Source organism: Vombatus ursinus, unplaced genomic scaffold (genome assembly GCF_900497805.2).
Source record: "Vombatus ursinus unplaced genomic scaffold, bare-nosed wombat genome assembly UNPS02014810.1, whole genome shotgun sequence".
In the NCBI taxonomy this organism is placed as follows: Eukaryota; Metazoa; Chordata; class Mammalia; order Diprotodontia; family Vombatidae; genus Vombatus; species Vombatus ursinus.
The window spans coordinates 32,242,799-32,262,416 of NW_020954588.1; the positions used below are offsets into that span (position 1 = coordinate 32,242,799).

The 19,618-nt window shown below is 41.8% G+C and overlaps 1 protein-coding gene and 1 pseudogene across 1 annotated transcript in view; both read left to right on the forward strand.

Annotated features, from left to right (window-relative positions):
• Positions 1-14,851, forward strand: part of GOLIM4 (golgi integral membrane protein 4) — a 55,805-nt gene extending 40,954 nt beyond the window's left edge. Inside the window, exons 12-18 of the mRNA XM_027875778.1 lie at positions 454-695; positions 1,754-1,836; positions 3,418-3,521; positions 5,249-5,416; positions 5,738-5,806; positions 10,951-11,031; positions 12,442-14,851. Coding sequence (XP_027731579.1) covers positions 454-695; positions 1,754-1,836; positions 3,418-3,521; positions 5,249-5,416; positions 5,738-5,806; positions 10,951-11,031; positions 12,442-12,585 — 891 coding nt within the window. The 3' untranslated portion in view covers positions 12,586-14,851. The remainder of the gene's footprint in view (positions 1-453; positions 696-1,753; positions 1,837-3,417; positions 3,522-5,248; positions 5,417-5,737; positions 5,807-10,950; positions 11,032-12,441) is intronic.
• Positions 14,061-19,618, forward strand: part of LOC114052975 — a 71,627-nt pseudogene continuing 66,069 nt past the window's right edge.

Sequence of the window (19,618 nt, forward strand, 5' to 3'; positions counted from 1 at the left end):
CTTATAAAATGGATATTGATAGGGCCAGCCTTGACTTTCCCTGCCCACATCAGAGTTGCTCTGAGGATTGAATCAAATGTAGGTATGCCTTAGCAAATATCGTTCAGAGTTTCTGAAAAAAATTTTAAAAATTGCTAAACAACCAGGGTCAGTTAGGAACTATGTTTATATAGAAGTATTATGCAATATGACCACCATAAGAAGTTATCTGAAATCCATCTGAGTTTCTAACACTAGCTTGACTTGTCACCATCTTGATTGAGTGATTGCCATCTTGGCCTTTTGCCTGGGTATTAGGAGTTTATAAATAACGAATTAACGGTGTTTTCGTGAAACTGCCAGGGCCGTCTTATTGGGGGTTACACCTGCAATAGAGAGTAAGACAGAAAAGTACAAAGAATAATATTAACATCAAGGGACCTCATCATGCAGATAACCTTGTGTCTTTTGTAGGCACATCCTTCAGAAAAGGCTGTGACAAGGGCCAAATCGGCTTACGAGGAACAGTTAGAGCAGCAACGACTGGCGGCCAGGAGGGCCGAAGAGGCCCAGCAGCTAAGGGAACGGCAGGAGTCTTTGCGTAAGCAGAGGCTGCAAGAGCACTTGCTAAGGCAGCAGCGACTTCAAGAGAGAGAATTGGCCTTGCAGCAGCAGGCCGCGCTCGAGGATGAGCAGCACCGTCAAAAGCGCCTACGGTTGGTGTTCCTGAGCAGGGAGCGGGGAGGGATGGACGCGGTGGAACGTCATCGTGTGCCTCCTGCCCATAAAGTCAGGAGACTAGGGATACTTAACGTGCAGTGGAGATAGAAACAATGAATTTAAAAATGAAATGTCAACTTCCCAAATTTTTTTCACCTGTACATCGTTTTACATTTTTATTTTTGAAAAAAAAAGCACTTAGGATGGCATAGAGGAGGAGATGGGCTTGGAGTCAGTAACACCTGAGTCCAAATCTCACTGTGTAGCCTGGGGCCGGTCATTTCATCTCTCTATGCCTCAGGGCAGCACCTGAGCAATCAGCCCCCGTGGCCTAGGTGGGTTATAAGCCGCATTCTTCCTGGAGGGAGATCTCACACGGGATTCTCCACATGCTGATGAAATCCCTGTTCCTTTGCATGTTTTTAAATGAGGGAGCCGTAGACAGACAAAAATGCCTCCATCTTGATTGTCTCCATCAGAACCATATTTAAATATTTCTTACTTTTTTTTTCCTTTTACGTTGCTGTTTTTTCCCAGTATCCCACTCTGGCCACCAATAGAACCCTCCTTTGTAGCAAAGTACAGTTAAGCAAACCAATGGATACATTGACCGTCATGCCTCAATGTATGCTTGCAATTTACCCCCAACCCTGAGAAAGAGGCAGGTCTCTTTCCTTACCCCTCTGATGTCAAGACTGGCCATTGTAGGGATCTAAGATCTAATCAGAATCATATTTTAAAAGGTTGCACCTTAGAACTTTTTAAATTTTCTGGCAGGCCTCATGATAGCCAAGTAACATTGGTTAGCCTTTCCTTCTGATTTTCTACATTTCTTTGTTATGGAATAAAGCTTCTTTTAAATATGCCCTGGCCTGGAGAAAACTGAGTTTATCAGACCCCAATACATGTGGTTTGTCTGGTTTCATTTATTTGCTTTTTATGCATGTTGACAAACCTCGTTTAAGGCTTGTCTGCTTTGAAAAATGGCCTGTGTCAAATTCATCTGAGTTTTCTGTTGAAGTTACTAAAAAATGTATTCTCGTCTCCCTCCCAGGCAGCAAACGCGTTACGATGCAATGGATAACGATATCGTCCAAGGAGCAGAGGAACAGGGAATCCAAGAGGAAGAAGGGGGCGGTGAGGACTCATAGATCTCCAGGCTCTTATTTCATCATCCTGCCAAAAGGCTGGTTGGGTGTAGGACTGTACCCTAGAGAGACATTAGGCGTTCGGTCATATTTAATGTGTATGTCTGTATAAGTTAATGTATATGTGTAGATATGTACATATATATCTGTATGTATGTATGTATGTATGTATATCTCTCCAATAGACATTAGCAGCCACAGTCATTCAGAAAGATCTATTTCTTCTCTTCCTTTACCAGTATTAGGTTATTCTGTATATGAATCATTGATGGCAAGTTTTACTAAAAGAAATTTGTACTCCTAGAGAATCTGCATATGCATTTCTAGGTGGGATTTCTGTGGTTGGATATCTGAAAAAATAGAACTAAGTCGTTAGTGGCCTTCATTTATAATTATTAACTAGATGGCATTCTTAATTCCACATTGCCTTGGGGTTTCCTTAGAGTCAGGCTGTCGGCCCTTCTGCCACTTAATCTTTGGACAGCACTAATATAGTTGTGTAACCTAATCTCCTGGGCCTTGAAAGGAAGTTGGCATATGGTGCCTCATTGACTTATTTTGATATTTGAGAATTTATTTACACTCAAGAAATTATTTTCCTTATGGTCCTCCTCTGGCAATACTCTTAAGTCCCTTTGTTCTTGAATCATTGGGAATAGGGGAGAGTTGATTACCATCCTCTCATCAAGCCATCATTTTATATACTTCGAAGGCTAATGTTGTTATCCCATAGTCCTCTGTTCCTCAAGCTAACTAACCCCCAGATGTCTTAATCTTCTTTTATCTTTTCTTTCTATTCATTAACCCTGAGATCTAGGAGAAATCTACTTCAATCTCTTTTTATACCATAAGTTGCCAGCATCTTTGTCATCACATCATAGAACATGTGCAGTTGTAGAAGCTGGTCCCTAAACTCCTAAAATGGGTTTGAGCTTTGACTTTTATGAGATATTTTTAGCTTTCTTGGTTCCTTGGTATTTCTTTTGAAAGGACCAAGGAGAAACTGTTAATTTTGGCAATTTCATTAATTTGCACTTTTAAATGTAAATTTTTTGTTAATTTTGGCCTTCTGGGGAGAAGAATTTGGAATGAAAATGAAGTCTTTTTCATGTACTTTTATTCAAAGAAGGAAGATAGAGGAATTCTCTTTCTTCTCTCTCTCTCTCTCCCTCCTTACACTTTCTCTTTCTTCTTTCTTTCTTTCTTTCTTTCTTTCTTTCTTTCTTTCTTTCTTTCTCTTTCTTTCTTTCCCTTCTCCTCTTTCTCTGTGCCCTGCCTTTGTCTGTTTCTCAATCTCTCCCTCTCCCTCTCCCTCTCCCTCTCACTTCTCCCCTCTCTCTCCTTTCCCCTCCTTCTTTTTCTCTTTCTCCATTTCCTATACCACCAAGCCTGAAAAACATTCTAGACAGAACAGCAGCTGGACAGGAGGAGACCATTGTTATTTGTGATCCCGTAGACTTGATAGAAAGCTATTATGGGAAGGTGGTTGCTACCATTCTAGAGGGAATTTCACAAGAGAAAATTAGGCTGACTACGCTCTGGAAATCTTGTAATTTGTTTAATTTTCTAGCCTATGAAAGAGACAACCAGCACCAAGATGAAACTGAAGATGATACACATAGAGAGAATGAGCCCCGAGGACAAGTACGACAAGCAGATAACCCTGAACCTGATGTGAGTGCCCTCTTTGTACATTTCTGTCCAGCAGACAGAGCTCTTACTATGTGTCAGGCATTGTACTTTACAAATATTATCTCATTTGGTCCTCCCAGCACCCCTACCAGGGTAGGTGCTGTTCTTATCCCCATTTTTGCAGTTAAGGAAATTGAGGTAGACATTTAACTGAGGCAGTTAAATGACTTGCCTGAAGTCACACAACTAGTAATTTTCCGAGGCTGGATTTGAACTCAGGTCTTCCTGACTCCAGGCCCAGCCCTCTATCCATTGCATAGCCCAGTTGCCTAGCTGATGAGATTTGAACTGTGACCATCCCTTTGGGTTACTAAAGGTGGGTCATAGACCTGGAGAAGGAAGGGGTCTCAGAGGCTATATTTACTCCAACTCTCTCATGTTAGAGGAGGAAACTTGACCCCCACGGCTAAAACGGCTTGCCCAAGGTCACACAGTTGGTAGAGCTAGGATGTGAACCCAGGTTTTCTGATGCCCCATCCATCATTCTTTCCATTATTTCATGTTTCCCGTCAAAGAAGGGAGACCCTCTAGGTAAGATTCATCATGCAAAGTGTAATCCTCTTCCTTCATCTCTGTGTGCAATGGACTATGCTAGGGTGCTTGATGTGTGTGTGTGTGTTTGTGTGTGTGGAATAGTTTAATTACCTTGAGAAATTATCCATTTGCTTTGTTTCAGACAAGCAAGGAGTGTTTGAGATTGTGTGAGTCTGTCCTTCTCTTTTTACAAATTAGGAAATGGAGTCTCCCAGGATATTCAGTGACTTGCCTCAGGTCACATGAAGAACAAGGAGCCCCAGATTCCCACGCTGCCCATGGTAGCCCAATTCCTCTTACCGTTGATTCTGCTGCCTGACTGACCTTTCTTCCTATTCGTAATCATTAGCGCCTTGGTCTTGTTGCTTCTGGCCATTCCATTTTGACACTCATGTTGGTGCAGGTTAAACCCTGCTCATGAGTACATTTATTTTTCTCTCCAGGGCATGATCCCTGTTTGTTTAAATAGAATGTGGCTTTGTGAAACACCCTTGTGTCACTCTGCTGTGGCTTGGGACAGTTTTTCCACCCAAGAGTCCCGTCCTACCCTACTCTGTAACTCTTCTGTATTGACTTAAATGCGATGGCTTCTTAATCGTGATACGTAAGGTAGTTCCCTTTGTATTTTGGAGAGTGCTTTGAGATCCTTTTGCAGAGGAGTAGCTGTATAAAAGGCAGCTAGGTGGCTCAGCAGATAAAGCACTGGGCCCCGTGGCAAGGAAACCTGAGTTCACATTCAACCTCAGATACTTACTAGCCATGTGACCCTGGGCAAGTCACTTAACCTTTGTTTGCTTTAATCCAGTGGAGAAGGACATGGCAAAACACTTCAGTATCTTTGCCAAGAAAACCCCACGGACAGCATTGGCGTTCCGTGGTCCACAGGGTCACAAAGAACTGGACATAACCGAACAGCAAGCTGTACAAAACAAATGAAATTAGTCAGATGTTGTTTCCAGCTCACCCTGATTTATCTGCCTTTGGGAAGTGAAGCAGGGAGTTAAGTTCTCCAGGCAGCTGGATCTTTGTGATACACATTTAAGTTAAATTCATGCTGTTTAGGGCAAAGTACTGCCAGAGCGGCAGTACTTAAAAAATGTGGTTTCTCAATTGTAATCCCTTTTGACCCGAGGATTTTTAGAATGTTGCTTTTCTGTCTTTCTTTTGAATGATAGCAAGCCGCTGGTGAGGATGTAAATCCTGCCGATGACCCGAACAATCAGGGAGAGGATGAATTTGAGGAGGCCGAGCAAGTGAGGGAAGAGAGCTTGCCCGAGGAGAAGGAGGTACCCAAGCAGAGCAGTCAGAAGCGAGGAAACGCCGAGATGGAGGAGCGTTTGGGGGTGAGGAGCTCCCAGAGGCTGGGCCTTGTTGGAACTGCACGTGGCAGTGGATGACTGGCCCAGGCCAAAGAGGGCGGAGTAAACCACACAGCCAGAAAGGCCCCTGCCTTGATTTGCAATATTCACTTAGCTGCCTGGGGACCCTGAGAGAGACGGGCATTCTTTGCTTCTTATTATGAATTATCGTTCATCATTTCACAGCCATTGAGCCATTGAAAGTGGTCTCTCCTAGGGATGGAGGGCTCGGCTTGAGATCCCACAGTACTAAAGGACGCATCTGAAATGGCCAGTTGCACTAGCTGCCCCATTTTGTTTCAACAGATGGCGGGAAATCCAGACCAGCAGGAAGATAATGTCGATGAGCAGTACCAGGAAGAGGGTGAAGAGGAGGTAGGAACGTTCCAAGCCAGGTTGGGGTCAAAGGATTGAGTTTATGAGGATGGCAGGGTCCGACTGAGCCAATAGCTGTGGACATATTGGTAGAGATTGCGGGTGTATCCTAAGGGATGGGCAAGAAAACCATGAACAGCCCAGATAGTGTGCAGACATGCAAATGGTGTTGGCTCTCATTTCTGCAGCAAGACACAGAGGACAGAGAGCTGGCCAGGAAGAGGCAGGTTTGAGTCCTGCCTCTGACCTTGTGACGCGCTGTCTTTGTGGTCTTAGCCTCTCTATGCTCTCTAAGACTCTTAAGTTGGAGAGAACAAATGAATGGGTGAATAAAGGGAAGAAGGGATGGAAAAGTGTTTGCTAAGTGCTTGTTAATAGAGAAAAATGAATAGTCCCTGCTCTCAAGGAGCTCACCCTTTATTGGGAGAGATAACACATAAAAGAAAGGACAGATGATGCTGATCTGCTTCTGGAAGAGGAGTTTCCCCTCCCGATGGAATTCTAGATGCAGCCCCCGTTCCTGTGCCTTAGAAATCAAATGTTCTCCCAGCAGCCGCATGAGAGAGTGAGGACATCTGGGGAAGTTTAGCAGACAGGACCATATGGCCATCCGCAAGCAGTGAGGGCTAACGAGTCCTCTAATTCAAAAAGATGTGTCTAAATCCTGCTGTGATACTTACTAGCTATAACTAGTAAGTTATAGTCTCACGCCTCAGTTTCCTCATCTATAAAATGGGAATGATCTACATAGTACCTACCTGATAGGGTTGGTATGAGAGCCAGAAAGGCCAGGGTTTGGATCCCAGCTCTCAAACGTCCTGTGTCTGTAGCCGGGAGCAGGTCATTTCTCCTCAACCATAAAATGAACACCCCCTAGTACCTCCCTCTATTGAAATATTGTGAAGTTCGAATGAAATCGTGTGTGTCAAGTATTCTGCTGACTTTAAAGTACTTTCCTATTAATTCATGTAGCATCCCCAAGCATCAGTATCTTTATCTATAAAGCACCAGTATCTTTATCTATAAACCAGAGGTTATTACACTTACTTCCCAGGGTTTTACTGGAGCTTAGATGAAACTGAGATTTATAAAGTCTGTTGCAAACCTTAAAGTGTGAAAGATAGATATACATAAAATATAACAGATTGTATTATATATTATAATGCTTCATATTATAATATAATAATATGGATGATTAGAGGTCTTGATGAAGACAGTGTGTGTCTGTGTCCCTTCCCAAGACAATAAAATAAAGAGGAAAAAAAGAAAAGAAAAAAGAAAATACACATCTAATTTAGCAAGATGGGGGTCTTCAACAGTCCTAGTGACTTCTACCTTTATTAAGCATAGCTAATGACATTTTTGATTCCCTCTCCTTTCTGTTGCACATCTTATCTCCTCAATTACAAGAATTCCTTGACACAAGTAAATTTAAATATAAAGAGAAGTAATAAGATAGGTCCAGCTTTAAAACAAAAAAAATTCTTTTTTTTTTCATTTGGATAAAATAGCTATTTGTCATAATATATTTGTGTACTATTGTCAACTTCTGGCTGACGGAGACCGCATAGTTTGTGACTGAAGACACTTTGTCCCCCATGGTTCCATTAGAGAATAGTGTTTGATAAACAGACATTTTAATGACAGTTTTACCCCTAAATGGGGGCAGTTTAGCTCTGTTATTAAAAATGGAGAATTGGTGAAGCCAAGGTATATAGCCCTAATGACAATGTGGATGAACCAGTTAGCCTGGCACAGAGAAATCCGGGTGTGTAGCCATATACCTAGCCAGCTGGCTTTGTCCGTACGAGGTACCAGGCAAGAGAATGGACCAAGCATTCATTCTCTTGATGTTCACATGCATAAAGCTCCACTGATTATATCACTTCTCTTGGTGTTGTGCACTTACCATTCTTGCCCAGCTTAATCTGAATTTTTTATCAGAGCTTCTGAAAAGAGAAAATAACCTAAGTGCCCATAGCAATTCATAGAACTCTCTAGTCACATCTACTCTACCCTTAATCTACACATCTACTCTATATCTACTCTGACCCAGTTTGTATTTGATTCCTCTGATGGTCATTATCAAGTCAAGTGAACAAACATTGATTAAGCATCTACTATGTGCAAGGCTCTGCACTAAGTACTAGGGATATGAAAAAAGGGGAGAAATATGGTCCCAACAGCCCTTAATGAGCTTAGGCTGTAATCAAGTCTTTAAGCTATGTAATAATAGAGAACATTAGAACTATTCAAACCATCAAACTCTTAGTTAAAAAAATGGTATATATGTGTGTGAATGTATGGATGGATGTGTATTTATTTTTGTGTATTTATACACATTTATATATAAATGTACATATATCGGTGCACACATATGCATATATGTGTGTGTGTGTGTATAGATATATGTATGTATATATCTATATGTATGTATGTATATACACAGAGTAGAAGATCTGGATTCAAATCCTGGGTTGTCCACATACTGCCTGGGGAAGAGCCCATGAAAATGCACAGAATCAAGAGATGGCAGATTGTGTTTGCAGCCCAGCAAGAGGCCAGTGTCACTGGATCGCAGAGTAGGGTGGGCAGGAAGAAAGAGAGGGGAAGAGAAGAGCATGATATAAGAAGACTGAAAATGTGGGGAGGGGGACAGATTATGAAGGACTTCCAGAACTGAGCAGTGAATTTTGGGTTTGATCTTGGAGGTAATAGGGAGCCACTGAAGTTTTCTGAATAGGGAGGTGACATGGTCAGACCTGAAGATTAGTTTGCCAGCTGAATGAAAGATGGACCAGAGTGGGAGAGACTTGAGCTAATGAGAGCAACCAGCAGGCTCTTGCACTGCGGTATGGGAAGAGAGGAGAGGGTCACTCAAGATTATTTATATGCTAGTATAAATGAGTGGCAGTCAGGGGATTGGGCCAGGTGTCCCCACTTCAAGACCAGCCCGTCTATTCATCACTCTGCCTTTTCTTCCCTCATACACCCTCCCAATTCTGCCTTTTTCTAATCTTTCTCCTAACCTCTCAATTTCCCTATTGGTTTGCCATTTTGAAATTGTATTAAGAAATTTCCAATCGTTCCCTTTCTTGTCTTTTAAAAATCTTTAAGGAGCCTTTCATCCAAGGGGCAGGTTCAGAGTAGTCAGATTTTCTTTGGGTAGCCATATGCTAACTTGTACTAGATTTTTTTAAGCGATTGTGAACTTTGGTCTACTCCACTAACATCTTCCTTGGCATCCCAGTGTTGCACAGAGGACATCCTGGTTTCTTTATGCCAGACCAGGGAAGCACAAGTTAGTTCTGAGAGGTCTCTCCAAGCTGAATGGCTTCTAGTATGGATCCATTGGTGGACTGTTTGTCTTCCAAGGCCCCTTGGAGAATGTCTGGAGAGACACTGACTCATTACCAGATGGGTGACCCCAAGTGAAGAATTCAGAGGGACCATAGTAACTCACGAATCCCTTGCCTCCTTGCCCCTATACTGAGGATATCATAGGCAGCATAATCTAGTGGATAGCATAGGGCATTTTGAATCAAGATTTGGGTTGAAATTGTGCCTTAGACACTGACCAGCTGTCCTGGGCTTCACTTTCCCCACGTGTAAAATGAAGGAGTTGGACGGCTCATTTCTAACTTTAAACCCATGATCTTTTTAAGTTTTCCTTTAGGTCAGGGGTTTTTAACCTTAGGGTCTGTGAACTTGTGGGTTTTTAAAAACTATTCCAATAATTGTATTGTAATATAATTTATTCCTTTTAGTTCTATGTAGTTTACTCATTTAAAAACATTCTGAGAAGAGGCCCCTAGACTTCACCACCTGTGAAAGGGGGTCCCTGACACAAAAATAGTAAAGGCTCCTGTTCTCAGTCCCTGATGTGATTTGCCGTGTGAATGTGTGCTTGCAAGGTTTGAAAAGCTTCCCTTCAGCCACCGAGGCGCTAACTGCACTAGAATTTGGTACACTAGAATTCTTTTGCAAATTTACAAAAGGAATTTGTTACATAAGAGGTGGCTATTTCATTTATAATTTAATTTTGTTAAAGTATTTATTAAAACGGGACCCAGTTCCACACCTTGCTCTTCATGCCAACTTAATCAGCCTGAGGCTTTTATCCACATCCACCTTCTCAGCAGATTTTGTTTCCAATTTCTGTTATTTCAGATAATTTTTTTTAACTGCCAAGGCCTTAGGCCTAGTTACCTTCTCAGATAAATAAATTGTTTACAGTTGGTTAATGTGAATGGACTGAGGTCTGGACTGGGATAAAAAAGCATTCACTCCCCTAAAGGTCTCATCAAAGGAGAAATCCTTGTCTTTTCCCTCCTTTGGGAGTTGAAGGTTGGCAAAGAAATATTTCACGGTGTTTGGCCTGTGGTTTGCCATAAAGCCAGGTTTGGAGTTTCATTCATAAGATGCATTTGTTGCTGAGTCTTTCCAGGCTCTTTATGACCCCATTTGGGGTTTTCTTGGCAAAGATACTGGAAGGGTTTGCCATTTCCTTCTCCAGCTCATTTTACAGATGAGGAATGGAGGCAAACAGGGTGAAATGACTTACCCAGGGTCACACAGATAGTAAGAGTCTGAAGCTGGATTTGAACTCGTGAAGATGAATCTTACGTATTCAAAGCCCAGTGTTCTATCCACTGTGCCACCTAGCTGCACCTAAGATCCTTTAGTCAAATGAAAAGCCCCAAGTGCCCGGGTTGGCTGGGTTTCAGGCCTACTTCTACAGCATCTCTGGCAAGGGGTCCGGTCAGAGGCAGTGTGGTCCAGTGGTCAGCTCACTGCTGTTGGCATCAGAGGGCCTGGCTCTGCTGCGTGCAAACCTGTGTGGTCTGGGGCAGGTAATACTTGACCCCTCCAGGACCCAGTGTCCTCAGCTGTAAAATAGGGGGCTTGGAGTAGACACCTCTGACGTTTCCTTTGAGCACTAGAGCCAGGACCTATGATCCCTTCCACTCACACAATCCCTTTTTCCTTCTCACCTGAATTATCACGATGAACGTCTTGAAGTCACTCTTGGAAGGTCTGCGAGGTTGTTTTTGGCTTTTTGGGTGATGGGGAGGAGCACTGTATTCTTCGGTTTGCTTTAAAATGAGAGCGATCATACTGGATTTGGATGGTTTTTGTTGTAGGGTCAAGAAGATTTGGCTGAGGAGAGGAAACGGGAATTGGAGCGTAATGCCGAAGAGCCCTATGGGGAGAATGATGACAATGTATGTGCCGCATGTTTGGTTTTGAATGTAGCAAGAGCCAGCCTTGCTCAGCAGGATGGGGCTTAGCTGCTCAGGGGTCTTACGTAATGGCTGTGTGGGGTACCATTATCACCTCGCCCTCTTTAACAGCGCCATCACAGTCTTGGGAAAAGAGGACCAGCAGCGAGAGAAAGAGCGGGGGACGGGTGGGGACCTTCCTGACCCCATCCCTTTCAATCACCCCTCCTCACTTGGTGCCTTTTCCTTTCTCCTTTGAGGAGTAGTTTTTAAAATTCAGTGTTTTACCAAAACCGTATTGAGCACCAGTATAACCATTTAATTTAAGTGAATTAATTTCAAAGCTAAAAGGAACCAGTCATTTTCAATCCCTCCTTCTGAGTTCCCATTAGGATTCCTTTCATACTCACGTCTTGTCTTATACGATCATAGTGTATACTCTTTTTCTCATTGTCTTACTTTTTGCTACTTTCCATTATTTGCCACATGCTGGCTGGGTAACCTCTGGACAGGTCAGCCCTTTGCCTCTCAGTGCTTTGGGCAACTCTCTAGGACTAGGAGATGTGAAGAAGGTGCTGACCTGCTTGATGGAAAGTGTTTGCTGTCCTGGGAGTTCCCCATGCCAAGGATCTCGGTATCCCTGGATTATTTCCCATTGGTCTTTCCACAGTACTTTTTGATCTTTATACATGGTCTCAATGTCATTAGCACATTAGATCAATATATCCCGATGTATCTCACCTTCCTCCCTCTCTCTCTTTTTTTTTGTCAAGGCAATTGGGGTTCAGGGTCACACAGCTAGTAAGTGTCAAGTATCTAAGACTGGATTTGAACTCAGGTCCTCCTGACTCTAGGGCTGATGCTTTATCCACTGCACCACCTAGCTGCCCCTCACCTTCCACTCTTGTTGCATGCATAGGTTGTTTCTAGTTTTGTTACAATTACGTATAATGCTGCTGTGAGAATCTTTGAATAGACAGCTTTTTTATTTGTTTGTCCATTTCTTTATTTTTAGTAACATTCTCAGGTGAGAGTCTTAGCAGTGGTATTACTTGGTCAAAGGATATGTCCTTTCTTGTGCCTTTCACCAAATACTACCAGATTGCTCTCAGAAAGAAAAATCCACAAGCTTGCAATTTTACCAGCAGCAGAAGAAGATGCATGTTTCTGAGCAGTCCCTGCCAGAGTGGAATTTGGTTGCTTTTAATTATTTTTGCCAGCCTGATGCTGGGTCCTCGGTCATTTTCATCTTCATCTGTTTGGTTTCCACTGAGGGTGAACGTATTTTTCTAGTGATCAGGGACACTTTGTGCCCTTTTCAAAAGCTTTTCAAAGAGCAGTTTTTACTGCCCACCTTCTTCCTCATCAATGGTTCTATCCCCCTCCTTTTTTGTTGTCGTTTTAAACTTTCAGGTGGATGACAAGAACAATGACGCCCAAGAACAGGAAGCTCGAGAAGCGAATCCCCGAAAAGGTCGTGAAGAAAACTATGAGGAGGAAGAAGAGGAAGAGGAAGGCGGGGCTGTGGAGAAAGCTCGGGGCCGAGCAGAAATGTGAAGCTCTGGGGGGCTTTGGCAGAGGGCTCCTCTTCAAGCTGCTCACGGCAAGGACAGTGTGCCTGCTGAACGCTAGGATATTTAAAGATAATTCAAAGCTGCAACTTTTTTTTTTTAACTTTTATATTAGATGCCCGCATTCCTTTATATGAATATAATATTTTCATATTCTAGGTTAGTGCTTTTTTTGTATCCGAGCTAAACACGAAGAAAGAGAAACACATCCAAGACAAACCGTAGGCTCTGACTCACATCTTCCTTTCTTTCTTCCTTTCTTTTTGGGTGGTCAGTAGGGGCGGTGACACCGTCAAGCTTGATAATTCTGTATGTGTTTACACCAGGTATTTCCAAGCATCTTGCTCCTGACACATATCCCATTCCAACAAGCAATATAGGTGAAAAACAAGTGGGGCTCTGGGCACGTAGACCACAGATGGTCAGGTCAGTAGTCGTGTTCCCAAGTGCCTATGTTCAGCTAGGTAAGAATTTTAAGACTCTAGGTTATAGAGAAGGTGCTGACCTGCACTGGTGGAAGGCATTTGCTCTCCCAGGAATCCCTACACCAATGATATCTGTAACCTTATATTATTTCATATTGGTCTTTTCAGAATATTTTATTTAGCCCTAGTCTGATTCCAATACCAGATGCTCATGCAGGGTGGTATACACTTGACCAAGCCTCTAATTCCCATATACGGCCAATGTCTCTTTTGGACGATCAGGTTCATATTAGTGAAAGTGTGCACGCGCGCACGCATGTGTGTGTGTGTAAGATTTCCCATTGCTTCTTCTGGAGGTTGTGCAACATTATAATCACCCAAGGAGCAACTGGGCCAAATAGCAGGAGTATGTATCCCAGTGGCACTAGAATGATGTGAGATGCCTGTGGACCACTTACCTAAGTGATTGTAACGGTCAAGTGAGGCAGGGTGAACCAACACCTTAGAGTTTTTTTGTTTTGTTTTGTTTTCAGAAAGAGGCTTGGTACATTTCTTCTCAGCAGCTTTTTTTTTTTTTTGTTCATCAGTATTCATATTGAGTATTTTGACAGTGTTCTTTCTGGAATTACCTGGTAGCATCAGTATTGTCAAGGTTGTGCCCAGTCCGTCTTGGCCATTCTTCAGATTGCTTTGCTATCACTTACTTACTTAAGCACCAACTGTCAAAATATAGTCCATCAGATTGAAGATATATTTCCCTAAGCATACCATTTAACATAATCATTTTGCATGGAACTATATATAGCAAGGCATTATACATTCAGATATAATATACTCATGACTTTTGTTGGCAACGGTTAAGTCTGCTTTCTCTCCCCCCTCTGACCCCCCATACGTAAGGCATGATGGTAATTCTGAATTAATGAAGCTCTTTAAAAAGTCAGAATTTCCCAGAATGTTCTGTTTTTGGAAATTGAGTGTTTTGTACATTCAACACTTACATCCTACCATAAAATGAATCATCGTTTTCGGATGCATGGGCCAGTGTTTCCTGGATGTGGTTGTGGGCTGTGCTGCAATGACTGTGGAGATCACTTCTCCCAAGGGGTCTGGAAAGAAGACACTTTCTAAGAGGGAACAACCACCAAAGGGAGGGGTGCTTGAGAGCTATGATTTTCCTCCCAGATGATTGTCAGCTTTTAGTGACATGTAAATGTTAGAGTTGACTTAGTTCAGAAAAGATAAAAGGAAAAAAAAAACATTTTAACCATCTAATTAAGAGCCTCTTCTAATTAATTTCCCATTAAGTTTTCTTAAAATGCATTTCTGTTCCATAGAGGACTACATTTGTTTCAAAGCTGGATATGAACACCACCAGCAATAAGGGGTTAAATGCATAAGAAAACATTTTTTAAAAACCCATATACTTTTGTAATTTGTATTAATTCTTTCAAAGTAATGAAAAAAGTTCTGTTCTTGCAATTTTGATATTAATGTAATTTACCCTTTTAAAAAAACTAACTTTTATGTTCATTTCTAGTTTTGACTGTTCCTGGCTGAGTGTTTTTGTAATTATGCATAGAAAGGTTTCATTCAAATGTATTTTGGGGTTTTCTAGAAATCATAAATCAACTTTTACCTTATGTATAAAAACTCTCTGTAATGTAAAATGTATAATATTGTACATAATCTTCAGAATACAATTATTTTGGTAAATTAGTTTGTATTTTAATGTCCCAGTGGCAATATTTAATTATTTGAGGCATAATAGAATTTGGTTATAGATAATAAAATCAAAAGACAGATGGTACATCTTTCTGAAGTGTGATATGTCTAAGAAGGGTCTTAATTTTCATAGCCATTAAACTGTGTCACACTCATAGCAAGATCCAGACTTGATCTGCCATCTGCCTGCCAACTGGTAACAGAATCAGACAGCTGGAGTCTACGGTCACATTCCTGTGGTCATCAGAAACTGAAATACTCCTTCTGTTTGGGCCACGACTTATTGGTTCAACTCGACGTGGTACTGAGAGAGCATCTGTAAAGTTCTGCTGTTTTGGCATAGACAAAACCACAAACTATTATAGTATTCTAATTTTGTCCCAAAGTAGCAAAATGGACAAAAGAAAACTTATTTCATTAAGGACCCAAGTAGCAAGCAGCACTGTTTGGGAAGCATTTTCACTGGTTTTCAATGCTCTCCCAAGTTGCTGGAATCCCCTCCCTTCTCAGAGGATTAGGAATCTAGTTAACTGTTGTGTCTATTCCCCATCACCACACTGCCATCATAGAACATATGCTCTTTGATGGCAGGTTGGAGCCAAAGACCACCTGAGTGCCAATTCTCTGAAGAATAGTTAGAAAAGTAAGAATTCCATTCGAATTTATATTCTAGGAGTCTGCAAACCACCTTAGAGGTTATATGGAAGGATGTGGACAGGAGCTCCACAGGATGAAGAAGAAACGATGGGTAACAATCTCTACCGTTGGAAGAAATGGTAGAAATACCATTAGAAGTAATAATAGAAATAACCTATCACTGATGTAATAGAGGATTACTGAGCTTTACCATCTATCCTGACATTATGCTATTGAACAGATGCTAGCCACTAGGCCAACTGGCCTGCCAATATACTAATGAGCTATGGATCTAGCCATCTCCCCCACCACTGTACCCTTACGACTTTGGGTTCTTTCCATGCACCCTGCTGCTGGACTCTCCTCTGTCTGTTATCTTCCTCAATTGGGGTGTGAGCTCTGTGAGAATGAGGACAATCTCACTTTTCTATATGTATCGTCAGTGCTTAGCACAACATTTGATGTGGAGCACTTAATAAATGCTCATTCATTCATCCGAGTACTAAAGTATGAATCAGCAAAGATATAAAGAGGTAGTTTGGCATAAGGAATAGAGCACTGGGCTTGAAGTCAGGAAAAGAATTGAAATCATACCTGAAACATGCTAGTTCTGGGACTTTGGCAAATCTCTTGATCTTGATGTCTAACTCTAGGGCCTATGTACTCATAGGCAGATGTGGATTTGAGTTGGGGATGGGAGTTGCCACAGCAGAAATTCACCAGTGATCAAGAGCCTTTATTGCGGTTACATGTCCCCCTAGGATTTTTGCTACTTCAACATGGGGTGAGACAACTAGGTGGTGGATATCCAAGCTCAGTCATTTTTTCATAATATGATGTCAAGATAGAAGGAGGTCTCCAGTGGAGTACCCCAATAATCTCTGCTGGGACCTGTACTCTGCTGTTTTTTAAAAACAGAATTTTGATATCTTTTGTTTTCACATTGGCTAGATTTCAGTTCCCCTCTATATCCCTTCCTGCAAAGTTATCCCTTATAACAAAGAGCTTTAAGAAAGAAAAAAACAAAGATTCAACAAAACTGATTAATATGTCAAAAAAAATTGGATGTGCCACATTCCAAACTTGTGACCCCTCCCAGGGTCTCACAGCTAGTGTCTAAGTTCACATTTGAACTCAGGTCTTCCTGACTCCAGGCCCAGATCTCTACCCACTGTGCCACCCAGCTGCTCCAATTGCTAGATGACATATTTATCAAATTGCAACACGTAACTGGGAGGTGGGGGAGGTATAACCCACTGGAAAGTTGGAATCCAAATAAAAATTTTGACAGGCTAGGATTTGGCTCAAGCTAATAAGGTAAAGTTCAACAGGAATCAAAGTAAAGCATGTGCTTGGGTTGAAAAACAAACAATTTTTTAAATGCAAGTTGGGGGAGGCATGCTTAACAGTTTGTCTGAAAAAGATCTGGGTGTTTTCATGGCCTGCATGTATACTGCTCTGGCAGTCAAAAATATTGGTGCCACCTGGAGCTGCCCTAACGAACGCTTAGCTTCCGGGAATAAATGTGATAATCTCTCTGGACTGCACCATGTCCAGACCACATATGGACTATTATCTGCAATCTGGGCACCACCATTTGAGGACATTAATAAGCTGGAGAGGGGGTTCAGGGGAGCAGGCAGGATAAAGAAGGGCCTACCTAGAGTCCATGATATAAGGAAGTTGGTCGAAGGAACTGGGCATGTAGCACTTGGAGTAGAGAAGTTTGGGGTGAGAGGTGGGGAGGGGAGCAGGAAGAAGTCATGTGGACAGCTGTATGCAAAGTATTTGAAAGGTTCTCTTTGAAGAAAGGTCATTAGATTATGTCTAAGCACCTAATTTAAATATTCTAGATGATTCTGGTTCAGTGGTCTGTGGGCAATGTACGGCAGTTGTCAGTCATGAATTAATACAGTAGACAATCATGAACTCACCTATTTATAATCGTCCAGACCTGCAGTAACTATAGGGCAGAACCATGTTGCAGAAAAATGGCAGACATAAACATATTTACAGCCATGTTGGAGTATTATTTAAGTTTATGGTAATCTCTTGATTCCTATAAATTGACATTGAAAATCAGGGTGGTGTATAGAGTGCTGGAATTGTGACCATGGTGACCTGGGTGGGTTCCCATCCCATCTCAGACACATTGAGACCCTGGGCAAGTTGGTTGACATCTGTCAGTCTCAGTTTCCTCATCTGTAAAATGAGGATGATAATGAGGGTATACATAAAACAACGTATCTAAGCTTTCTATAGTATCTTATTGTTTCATTCTCATCTTTTTCAATGGTATTCAGATAAAAATGGTACCAAAGACAAACAGTTAAACTGTTCTATTTATATTTAATATTCTGTGAACTATTACATAGATGGAGGAAATAACTGCTTTTTTAGGTTAATGAAAGTATTAGGGTGTAAGCACATCTTCGGTAGCCTTCTCAAAATTTCCTCATTACAACTCCAGTAGCGGGCAAAAGGAGAGGGATGATAAACATTCTCTGGTTCTCATGTGATTTTGATCTCTATATCTTGAATGCTTTTCATTTTGTGTAGCTTGGAGATTGAGTATTTAGTGTAGCAGTATATATTAAAAATATTATTGCTCTTAGGTTTTTAACGGCTCTAGGTTCTGTCCAGGTGACTGTGTGTGGGTAGCAGTTTATTCTGTGATAACAGTCTAGTTTCAGTACAATGTATTGACTGAGCTCTCCAGGCTATTTCAAAGTCTATTTCTGTAGTATGTGGATTTCCCATCAGTCGGCTATGAAAGAGAGTGAGCTTTAGAGGCATAATTAATACTAACCACTAGGTCATATCTTGCTAGGTATTCAGCAGGTGCTAAAATGTTATAGCTTGTGATGATGTGTTGGGCAGGTGTTACTGTTTACTTGCATTAGCTGTGTTGATAAGGAAGTCTGGACTCTTCCAGGGTAACCCTACTCTAATTTCTAGTGGCAATAAATTGATCCTGAATTGCCATCATAACCTCTCTTGCTCCCTTCAGTTCCACAACATTCACCCAACAATGTGTTGTTGGCCAAGTTCATACAAATGTCTCCCATGAAGGGCCAGTTATCATGATTAATTCACATTTTCCTTTTTTTTTTCTTTTTCTAATTTTGAGAGATTTAGTGATCATAAATGATGGGGTATGGGCCCAAGCTGAGACCTTTGCCCCTTGCCCTAAAAAGAATCTGGCTCCCATTTGTCTACAGGCCCCAGAAAACCCTTAAACTTTTCTTACTCTGGTGTCAAACAGTTCCTCAGAGACTCCCTTTATCTCCCTTTGAAAGCCCTAGCCCCGCCTTTTGATCTTATTCAGATGCCTTTCAAGCTTCTTCCTTTCAGTTCCCTTCATTATCTATTCCCATTGTCTATTCAATCTCTCAGACATTCCAATATGAATTCTCACCTAGACCCTTTTCCTAGTCCCTCCCTGGCCACCCAAAGTTACTTTAGTGTATATAAGATCCACCCTGACCCCCATTTAAAGGCTGAGTGAGACTTTCTCATTCCTGCTAGTCCTTACCAGAGTCACTAATGTTCAGATTGCTTAAGAGTCTGGCCTGTATAGTTTATCTCTAATAAACTTTTTCTCTAGCTGAAAGAAGATTTGGGTTGAATTCATTCCGGTAGGGCCTGCGTGTTGTGATCTCGGGGCCCCAGCACCCCTAAACCTCTCGACCTCATCAATAAATGCCTCACATGCCTCCAGTTTTAAATAACTTTGCTTTAACCTCAGATCTGACCATGTCACCCTCCTCCCCCGATCCAACCCTCACCCTATTTGATACCCTCCCATGGATCCCTATTACCTCCAAGATCAAATATAAACTCCTCCACTTGGCTTTCAAAGGCCTTCATAACCTGGCCCCTTCCTACATTCCCAGTCTTCTACACTTTACCCCACTCTGTGTACTCTACAACCCAGTGACACCTGCTTCATTGCTGTTACTAACACATTCAACACTCCATCTCTTGATTCTGGGCATTTTCTCTATCTGTGTCCATGCCTGGAATTCTGTCCTTCCTCATTTCTCCTTCCTGGCTTCCTTGACATCCTTTAAGTATCATCTGAAATCTTATCTTCTGTAAGAAGCCTGTCCTGGTCCCCCTTAATGGGGTTCATCTTCCCTCTGTGGTTATTTATAATTAATTACATAGATAAATAGGTAGGTAGATCTATCTATCTATCTATCTATCTATCTATCTATCTATCTATCTATC